Below are 11,530 nucleotides of genomic sequence, written 5' to 3'. Positions count from 1 at the left end.
GCCCCCAATTGCATGCACATTTATGTGCAATTTACGGCGACTGTGCAGAAACTACAGAACGTTCAAAGTGCTGCTTAATAAATACTCAAGTGAAACTAAATTGAAATTAAATTAGGGGAACTATTCTTTTTGCTCATTTATACTTACTGACACTTAATCAACATTAAATGGGCGAAGTCCACCTATTTGATAATGCAAGAAGGTTTTACGTCTTACTCGGTTTATGATGGTTAACTTGTATATCTAAATAAATGTACCACAAGTAGGTTTAATCTTCCGGGTTAATTTGCGATATGTATATAGTTGATTTGTAAATATTAACACACTTATTATCTACGGTTTTAAAGAAAGCATAACTTGATTGCAATGATTATTACTTTTGTTTTGGCTTACTTGGAATTAGCGTATGCAGGTACTGAAATTATAATTTAAGTGATAATTGATTTAGAAAATACGCATGTGTTTTGTTATGTATCCCTTTTTAAAAATAACTTAAATGTTTTATCTTAACACAGAAATTTCTAAATGTGATGAATTAAAATAGGGTTATACACACTGTTTTCAAAATTTCAAACATTTAGAAAACCAAACGTTTATTTGTTATCAGACCTTTGTAATCTATACTATGAAATAGAAACATCCCAGATGACTGATGAAGTATTAAATGTTGGTTCCTTTTCATAGTCGCATATTATACACGTATGTCACAAACATATACAACATATTATAATGCATAAAAACATGCATAGCCATCCGTGTAATGATTACAAGAGACTATTCAGTTATATATATAAAATGAACATCTCAAAAGTCCGTAATTTACTAAAGTCGGTTGTTTATACCAACTTCAGATTAGAATTATCTCTCTTTGTACGCACAATTCAACGGCACGTTTTAAAGTAAATAAAAGGCATAATAACTAACAGTTTATAAACAGTTTAAATCAATATTATACCGATCGTAGTTCATATAATGATAAACATGTATATAAAGATTTATTTTCTGCAGGCAACATTTCGATAATTAAACATTACCCCATTTATTAACAAATTAAAACAGATATAAAACAGTTCACAAACTTAGTATTTCCAGTTTCATTAAAAAATGGTTTAGCATTGTCAATAGCATATAAACATTTACTTATTACTTGACAAAGTTTTTATATGCGTACGTTTCAGTTCGCGTGGTTAAGTTCGGTTTATCAGATGGCAATGTACCAGAGAAAGGCAAAGACATATCAATGTTATGTGAGGTTGAGATTTCAGTAGATGATGGAATTCAGGCATTAAACATATTGAAAGAAGACACAAAAATTGCCGACTGTTTTTTTAATGCAGGAAATATACCATGTAGTAAGGCACATGGTGTTTCAACAAGATACACATTTACAAACAATCAACCATCTGTGAATATCTCAATAACAAATTTACAAATATCAGATGGTGGAAACTGGTACTGTGGTTTTCAAACGACAAGCCATACACTGACTTTGATGATCTATTGTAAGTACTAATTATTATAACTTACAGCATGAATGAACCTTTTGGAAAAAGGTTTCGTTCATATGTGAAATATAAGCAATATCAGCATTATTTAAAGCTAGTAATCACAATTCGTGGTCTCGGAGCATAAAAATAACCAAAAGAAGACCTTCAAATATTTCGTTATCCTAAACATTTGGAGATCATTATACTGGCCAACCTAGTATGCACTTACACTTTCATAACGCATCATTACTGTCTTTTTACAGATATTTTGCAAATATATATTGCGTCATCAACGGCAAGTCAATTATTATTTTAGGTTGTAATTTCTACAATTCTAAATCTATTTGAGTTAAAAAAAAAAACGGTGAATAAATATGTTTAACAATTTTGGGTGATAAACGTTTGATTGTTTTAATTGTTTGATAAGCATTCTTCTAAGATTATTAAAAGAAACGTCAGAGTTAAATGAACAGAAGATACATAAAACTTATTCAAAGTAACTTAACTAGAATATAGTATTATGCTTGTAAAAGTGGGCTATTGTTAACGTCGCACATTTATTAGAATGAGTCAGATATGAAATAGATAAAACAGTAATAATCAATCAAAAAGTAATGTAGAGATCAAAATCGAACAAACTTCTACAGTTAGGGCTAATTAAATCATGAAATATTACAACAGTTTTTTCTGTTATATAAATTTTAAAATGCGGTAATTTAGCAGCTCCACATAATAAACATAACGTTTTAAGATGAACTGAAGCGATATCATATTTCTTAGCCTTTTATCATTCAGTAATGTATGTATGTATGCTTTGTCTTATCATCGGATTGTCATTAAAATGTTAATTGTTTTCGATAAACATAAAATATGCTGTTTTTGTTGTTTAAGCGTCTCCGGATAGTGTTGTATTGAGTGGATCACATAGACCCGAGGATCTATCTATAAAAGGAGTAGATTTTACCTGCCAAACCTCCAACTGTATTTATCCAGCGCCGTTAAACTACCAGTGGTTTTACAAAAGTGTGCGTATATCATATACATTTGACAAGATAAATTTATTCAGCAAGTAGAATACAATATTCGCAATAGTTTTATTTAAACAATTAAATCAGCGATATGTTTGTTATGCGATTTTTATCGCGGCGTAAAATCTTAAATTTTATAGAATTTAAACAGTACAGTTTGTGAAATATTTCAGAAAAAGAGATATTGAAAGTTCTGCTTACGGAATTCATCGCATGATTCAGAACATTTTCTATGTTCTCATTAACACATTATACTTAGCTCACTTTCAATGTGGATTTGAAACTTTATTAATATATAACAGTACAGTTTTGTCATTGATGAATATAGGAAAAAACTCAACTAAGAAATAACAAAAGAGTTTTTTTTGCACCTTGTATATTTATATCAGTGTAGTTTTTTCCAAGGTTAACATTTGAATCGAAATAGTGAAAAGCACTAGACATAATATTTCCGTTGCTGATTTCTGCTAAAAAATGAAATTGCTATAAAACATTTAAAATATATGTTATAATAAATGAAAATCGTTAAACTATGTGGGTTCAACACTGGCTGGGGCGACATCTAAGAATGTTTCTGGACTAACGACCTGGGCATCTTGATAACAAAGAAAAACCACGATGTCGCATCAACAAGTGTTTATATTCTCGCAACTCACTTGTTTCATATACTATAACTATTACTTTATAAAACATTGAGAGTTATAGATATCCAATGGTCTACTGTTATGCTGCGGTACAAATAGCAGGAAAGTGTCACTCCGTAAATATTTACGGCATTTTTATATATTATAAAGCCCGTAGGAAGCAACTTCAAGACAAACGTATTTCTATAAAAGTCAACATATCCTTTCCACTTAGCATCGTTTAGAATGATAGTACCTCAATTTCAGGGTGATACATGGATATTGTATCAAAATTCTTCTCCTACACATTCAGACACAACATGTAGTGGCAATGAAAAGGTGTATCATTCCACGCTAAGTTTTGCAAGAAACACCGTGTGGCCATTACATCCAGTTAATGCAGATATCACAGTAAAGTTTCAGTGTAGACTGGATTTTCCAACCCTGACGTCATCATTACAATCTACTGATTCCAATAATGTGCGATATGCAGGTAATTAATACAAATTTAATTGACAAAATGAGTTTAAAGTGTTTCAATGGTACAGTATATCATTTTATACGTTTATGTGAATATTCATCAAAGGTGAATTTTCAAAACAGAAAAGTAATAAATATAATACAGTTCTTAAGTAGTAACCGCATTAACATATCGAGTAAGAGATTAAACCCTTTATATTTTGTATTTTCAAAAGGAACCCTTTATATGTCTGTAATTTTGGCAACGAATGCCCTCCATACTTAATCTGACTTTCTAACAGCAGGACTTTATCTATTTTAATCATACATATTCATGTCCGATTTATATATTTATAATTTTATCTCTTGTCAGAAACATAAATTATGTCAGAATGTCGTGCAAAAGAGCTTCATATTTCTCTGCATATGTTTTAAGAACGCAAATTAGATATGGTAATTTTCTAAAACACAAGTTTTCACATTTTGAAAAAGATAATAATTAAGTCTTTATTAAAAACCTTTGACTATAAATTCCTTACATTGCCTTATGTTAATCTTTTTCTTTTTTATATTTTGTTTTAATTTCGATTCCCATTTAAACTATAGACCTTTTTACAATACGATTTTTCCATAGTAACGGATGTTTTATTTCGCATTCTGCGTAGGGCAGAAAGCAATAAAGAAAGAATATATCATATCAGTACTCAACAAATTCATAAATAATCTAATGTAATCTGAAAGATTTACCTTAAGTTTAGAATAGTAAATATTGATAAATAACGGTAAAGGTGTACGAAGCATTCTTAGTGGCATTATTAAAACACCGGACTCCTTAATTAAAGGTCGTGAATATTATTTGTGTTGGCAATATTCTCTTTCCATTCTTATACTTGCATAAATTAAAGTTATGTCATCTGGTAGACAGTAATTTCTGGATGACTTAAAGAGGTAAGTAAGTAAAACGTGAATTGCTAATTAGAACAGATAAAATCAAAGCACAGAAGGCGCTGAATTTGTTTGGGTCTCAGAATGTAAGAAAGGTGCAGGTTGTGAGATTATATGTATAGTGCCACCAATGCTTTCCAGCGTTTTAATTGTAGTAAATTGGCTATAAGACTAATTGCAACACTGATATTCAATCCAATGTTTATTTGACTTAAACAATTTGAAAAAAAAGAGTTACCATTACTGGAATTTGAACTCCAGACCTCTCGCTTCCTAAGCGAGCCCGAAAATCCTTCAGCCACGGTGAATTTATATGTGAACGGCCTGAAGAAAACCATATTATTCTAAATTAGGGCTTGTAACGACTTTAACTGTTGTTTAACACAGATGTAAATAATCCTGGAGCTTACTATAAGCATGTATATTTATAAAGAATCAAAGGGCTGCAAGTTCTGTGGTATTTTCTGATCTTTGCAACCTAAATCGTACTGTATATCTGTATGCATTTTCCCGTATAAGTTTATTTTTATGTATTATAATTCATTTTGCAAGGCACCAGAGTTTGATACATACGGAATTCTGCATAACTAGAGTTGCATCAAAAAATCATTTATGTTCATTTTTTTACGACAGCCACACTTTATTCTTGCATATCATGGCTACTTCCTTAACAAAGACACTTAAAAAAGAATTTAACAACAAAAAAAAAGTTTCCTCGACTGGGATTTGAACTCGAGACCTCTCACTCACTAAGCGAGCGCGTTACCCCTGTACCACGGAGAAGTTATACAAACAATGTCTGAATAACATCAAGTCATTCTAAATTTAGAACTTCCATTGCATTTCGGGTTTGTAATCCTTATTAATTTCGAGGTATTTTGTTCAGGATAAACCTGTTGTTTAAAATTGAAGTAAATATTTTAGCGAAAATCTTCTCGCCCAAACAGTCCGACATGTAGAATCTATATATTCCACTACTCGGTTTGTGTAGTATTCGGTAATCGACATCGCTAAAAATAGTATTTTCATTGATAAAATCATATTCATCCGCGTAATTTGTGACTGTGCATTTATTGACAATTCTATAAACCAACGCTATTTATAAACTTTGAATGCGTTGTAATTTGTTGGATACTTGTTACAAAATAAAAATATTTCTTTCTTTTAAATCGCTAGTTTTAAGCTGTTTTGAGCACTATATACTTGTTGTTAGGTTTGTCGTAAACTTCTGTGTCAGAGATTGAATGTCCGCTTTGTATTTACTTATTTTCGATCAGAAAATACAAAAAAGAATATTAGAAATCTTCGACCATTCGGGAATTACTTGGCTTGAAAATTAAGGCGCCTGTCTTTGACCATCTTTACGCAGTGATCTCCCCTGAATTTTTCGGCGTTAGTCTACATACAAAAGGGAAGTAACCGCTTCAAAAGGTGGACTACTTTCGGCATTTGCAATTAACAACATTAGACTGAAATTTCGCTACCATTATTTGTTTGGTCTGACGACCCAAACAAATAAAAATTAGGCAGGACTTATATTTCAATGATCAAAAAGCGCATGCAAGTCTTCTATTTAAAGTGTCATTTGACGACCCTTTCATAGAAGCAGCAGGGTGTTAATGATAAAATTTTATTTCCCCTGTATTACATAATATTACACAGTTGGTACTGGTCATGTGAATTGGCAAAGCGGTAAGTGTCAAACAAATTGACACATGACCTGTTGTTTATTCTGCTTAGTTTACAAAGTCATTCAACCGGTACGTTTGAATACCATAGCGAATCATTTAAAATTATAATCAACGTATTTTGAAACCAATCTCATCAAATTTCGGAATAAATTTTGTGAAGTGACAAATAGTATGACGTGCATTTATGATGTGCATTCTAAACCGGATAAAATGTGTGTTATTTCACTACTCAAGAGTTTGTAAAATTATTTGACTTATAAATTTTATGTTAAGCATAGTCAAATTTGATTATAGGATAAAGTTAGGTAAACTCTGTATTTATGGCAGCCTTGGTCACAAAGCTTTAAAGGCATCTTTGTGTAAAGTTTTTATATATATATCAATTTATACATTTTAACTTTAACCTACTCACAACTGAACTTTCTTCTACGTTTTTATTTAGTACTCTTTCAAATTAAAAGTTAAACGAAATGTGTTAAATCGCACAGTGACTAAACGGAAATTGTAAAGGATATCTTAGCACTAATTTTACATTTTTCACCATTTTCGAATATTTGTATCCTTCTTATTCGTTATCCACAATTTTAGTTATTTAACAGAATCAGCTTTCAACCTCAATCATTCTTGTTTTATTTTAAATTATTCAAACATCATGAATATATCAATCATTATGCATCGTCTTTCAGTACAAGTAACGTCAGTTACTCTCAATGATGGAAACAAAACTCTTTTAAGTTCTGAAACAATTGTAATGATAAATGGATCAAGTAAAACATTTACATGTGCAACTGGCACTAGTAGACCTGTGTCAACAATTGTCTGGTATGTTGGATCAACTTCTGTACAACGCAGCACAAGCACAGCATTTACATACACTGCAGGACTTGAGGACAATAACACAACTCTGCGTTGTAAAGCATTCAACATTCAGGATGAAGCAAATGCTGTATCATCCACTACTCCAAGTTTCCGGATTTTAGGTATATGCATTTAAGATTATTTTCTAATTCCTAAATAGCATTGTTAACGAATTCAATCCGTTTGAATTTATCATAAGAGTAGTAATGAGATTTTTTAATGATTTAAAATGTTGATACTGGTCCAATTTTGCTTTAACATCAAAACAAGTCGGATACTTTAAAGTTCATGAGTTTAAGACGTATTCTGAGGGAGTAGGGCATGCTTTATATTATGAAAATTCACTCACCATCTCTAGGTCATACAAATACACGTGTTTCGAACTGGGTCATGCATAAAATGGTCCAGAAATTAAAAAAATTTCATCGAGGTCTTTTATAAAATGATGAAACATTATTTATCATTTATCCTGAAACTTCTATGAACAATTTAATGTGATCAGTAGTCTTAATTATATGTCTAAAATTATATTGGAATCCGTCTTTTATTCAGAACGAACAATAGTTAAATCGTTCTTCATAGGACAGAATGAAAGCCAAACAAATGCTATATTTGACGAACATGAAGTTGATATTCAATTCACATGTGTCGTAAGTGGAATTCCTGCCTCAGAGGTTTATATAATTTTCAGAGACGAAATTATTGCAAAGCAGTCTAATACAAATAAATTAATTTACAACCTTCAAGATATTGGTTGCACTAAAAGTGGTATTTATGTCTGCAAGGGAATCGATGCTTTTGGTACTTCAACAAATAAGACATCTTCTGTATATATAGAATGTAAGATTATATTCAAATGTTTAAATAAGTGGTGAATGTTTTTTACAATACCTAGTACATATATATAAGATTACGGAAAATAATATTTTTTCGTTCCATTTCTCTAAAGAAATAAAAAAAATTATTTAAATTAAAGTACAAATAAATCTTCTAATTTTCTTATATGAGCATTGCATCTGTAAAAAAATGCGATACTTTTGTTAAAGTAAAAATCAATAAGATACTATATATTTCAGTCAACTTGTTTTAGAATAATATATTTTACTTTCAGTAATTAATGTCTGTCTTTCCAAATGTGCTTTTATTTATTTACTTAATGACAGGTTCTCCGCGACCATTACGACAGGTTTTTCACAATGTGACAAGCAGTCTTGGAGTACCAGTAAGGCTCTCATTCATAGCTATCGCCTATCCCGAACCTGGTCCTAAAGGATTTTTATGGTCAAAGGAAGACAGGCATAATTGGGTTTCTTTATTGAGTAACGAAGATTTTCAAATTTCATCATCTGGATTGGAGACAAATTTAACAATCTTGAATGTATCTCAGGAACATTACGGGAAATATCGTGTAACTACTGTGAACAGAATCGGTTCATATGACCAGATAATGTTTTTATCAGAGACATCAGAGACAGGTATTTCAAACTGTTGTCTTTTTCTATTGTGTGTTTGTGACCGCATACATAGTGAGCGTTCGACTAGAGTAAAATCGCTACGTCACTTAAGTCTTATTAATGTCAATTTTTGCGTTGTCTAGTCAAACAAATGTGACAATACTTGGGGAATATGTTTTTAGAACGTTATTTTTTAATGTTCAACAATTTCATAATTGTACACTTATCAGACGTACATTATATAATTACATGACATTTAACAATACAGTGTGGTCCACAAATTTTGTTTGTTTGCTTGTTTGTTTCATTGTACGCCTTTTTTCCCAACAGTAGTTCAGTCATATAGGCGGGTAGTTTCCTAACCATCGTTCCTGGAGAGTTACACCAGTACAAGACTACCTTCCTACGTGCTAAACTACCAAAGCATCTCCCGGGGATCGAGCCCACGCCAGAGAGGTTACTGGATTAGAAGTCATCGACTCTAACCCCTCGACCACGGAGGCGGTTATGGTCGACAAATAATTATATATATGATCAAATACAATAACGTTGATATAATTATTCATTCTCATGTTTAAAATCAGATCACAAACCTGACATCTGCAAAAGTTGTACAGAGACAAGAACGTTCACAGCGTCAATAATACTCGGGGTAGTATGTGTCGTTTTGGTTGGATATGCAACAGGTCTAACCATATTGTACAGACGAAATATATCTAAGAAAGGTAAACTTTTTTTTTTTGCAATGAAAGATAAAACAGAGAAGAGTTGTTACTTAAATATGCTTATTTTTTGTTCTTATGATAATGAATTAGTTAAGGTCCAGACAGTTCAACAAGTAATTATTAATATTTTAGGTGCAGCCGCTATCATACATGGATCTAACTCTAAAACGTGAGTCTTTCTTATTTTCGAACATTCTTATAATTTCTGCAAATCCTTACTATTTTCATTTACACTCTTTTTTATCGTAACTGTAATGTTGTTAACCTTGTAACATTAAATATTGATATTGATTATGATATGTATGACCCAGATGTACCCCTGTTTTTTGGCTTCACTTGACAATACGTGTAACACTTTTGGTCATCGTTTTATTGAATTTTGTACAGGTTTACGTATGCTTAACGGTTGAATTGATCACGATCATAACTGTACCTCCTACGTTTATTTCGAGAAAGGGGCGTCTGTTACTGACTTCTTACTCACTAACAATTGTAATTTTTCGGGAATAAGTAATTTATCAGTTCATTATAATGTATGGAGCGACCATTGCCCTATTTTTTTTATTTTGTAATAAATCACAAAATATTGAAATTAGCCAATGCAAGGAAAATTTGTGTAAATATGTTTGGTCAAATAATCTAAGGAAGGAATTAAGAGCAAAGTTAATAACTAAACTACCGAAATTTAATACGATGTAAAATAATGTAGATATATATAGTAAAGTATCTATTAATGCTTTAGTTTCTGATTTGACCTGTATGATACAAGATGTAGCTAACCATCTGTTTTGTAAAGCGTATTGGGTAAATAAAAGTGTTGATGTCTATCATACATTTAATGATAAAAATAAGGCTGGTTTGACCAAGAATGTGCGCAGGCAAAACATGCATATTTTAATGATTTATGCAACTTTAACATAGCGAAAAGTCGTGAATATAGGGGTGAACTTTGTCTTTTCAAACTTGCAAACGAGAAGTTCTGGCTATGAGAAGGTTGAATTCACGGTTAATCCTCTGTGTTACATGGCGTAGATAAATATTATTGATTGCATAATGTCTAAATTTAAAGAAATAATGATTTAACATTTTGTTGTGTTAATATTTTGATATATTTTGTGTTAACGGAATCATAAATTAAGCAATAAAAAGTATGCTTTGCTAACATTTGACTATGATATAATTAAGGAATGTGACTTATATTTAATATATTTATTGATTGTATTGTGTATGACGATGTATTTTGTACAAGTCTGAAATATAGTTTCTGTTCTGTTCTTTGTTCAAAGTTAAACTATATGTTTATCAAAATTTGGTTTGCTTCTGAGCTAATTAGCATCAATCAACACCTTTCGTCAGCAAAACAATTACAGTTTAATTCATCTTAATAAATCAATTTCAGTGGGAATGACAACACGAGGAATACTACCAATATTAGCGAAGTGGAACACTTTGAAAGTAATGCAGCAGAAATTGACGAGGAATCTTCTAAACAATATACAGAGCTTACACCATATTCAAACGAAGGGGCAGCGTATGAACAATTACAAACTTAAATTAGACTTAAAACATTTGCTTCGTTTTCTTTTTCAGACGCTGCGGTTTTATCTAAATTTGATGCTGTTTTCAAGATTAATTAAATATCCTTATTTATAGTGTACATAAAAGTCGTTATGACTTGTGTTTTTGCAGATATTGCTTTAAGCATTTGAAATTGATAACGTATATGTGTTCATTATTATTATTATGTAAAAAACTTAAATAATAAATCTTTCTTACTCTTTTAATTATTGTGGTTTTAAGCTGGTATTGTCTGGTAGTGAAGATGGTATATTAACGTATGTACAAGTTGCGTCTGTTACATTATTTACCATTACAATTTAGTGACATCATGCTAATTTTGTCACTGTTTATTTGAGATTAATTAATTGTACATTTCAAAAGATTGCCTACTCTAATGGCGATTGCATACATATTGATATTAAAAATGTTAAGGTAAAATATAGAAACTAGTTAAGATATAAAAGACTTCCCTACTCATTTAATGAAATGAATATAGCAAGTTATTTCGGAAGGATATGTATAGAGATTTTTGTGTGGGAAACAAAGATTACTGGTTACTAAGGTGACGTTTATTATAAAATTGAAAACAATTATGAAAAAATGAAAAGTTATTCTAGGTTTATCTGAACACATTCCACTTTCGCTTGGATGGGCATGTTGCTTACTACGGGACGGAGTTGAAATCTGCAAATTACAAACA

At 31.0% G+C, this 11,530-nt stretch overlaps 1 protein-coding gene across 1 annotated transcript; it reads left to right on the top strand.

The window, feature by feature from the left end:
* Positions 1–278: 278 nt before the first annotated feature.
* On the top strand, positions 279–11,050 carry LOC132721721 (uncharacterized). The gene is made up of 10 exons (XM_060706092.1): positions 279–412; positions 1,179–1,502; positions 2,379–2,512; positions 3,406–3,631; positions 6,920–7,213; positions 7,644–7,931; positions 8,255–8,566; positions 9,130–9,270; positions 9,403–9,439; positions 10,670–11,050. The coding sequence occupies exons 1-10, from the start codon at positions 367–369 to the stop codon at positions 10,821–10,823; spliced, it is 1,956 nt and encodes a 651-aa protein (XP_060562075.1). The 5' UTR covers positions 279–366; the 3' UTR covers positions 10,824–11,050.
* The last annotated feature ends 480 nt before the right edge of the window (positions 11,051–11,530 follow it).

This window comes from Ruditapes philippinarum, unplaced genomic scaffold (assembly GCF_026571515.1).
Source record: "Ruditapes philippinarum isolate M1 unplaced genomic scaffold, ASM2657151v2 ctg2703_1_1_1_1, whole genome shotgun sequence".
NCBI lineage: Eukaryota > Metazoa > Mollusca > Bivalvia > Venerida > Veneridae > Ruditapes > Ruditapes philippinarum.
The sequence above is the reverse complement of the archived record's forward strand: the minus strand, read 5'-3'. Positions and strand labels throughout refer to the sequence as shown.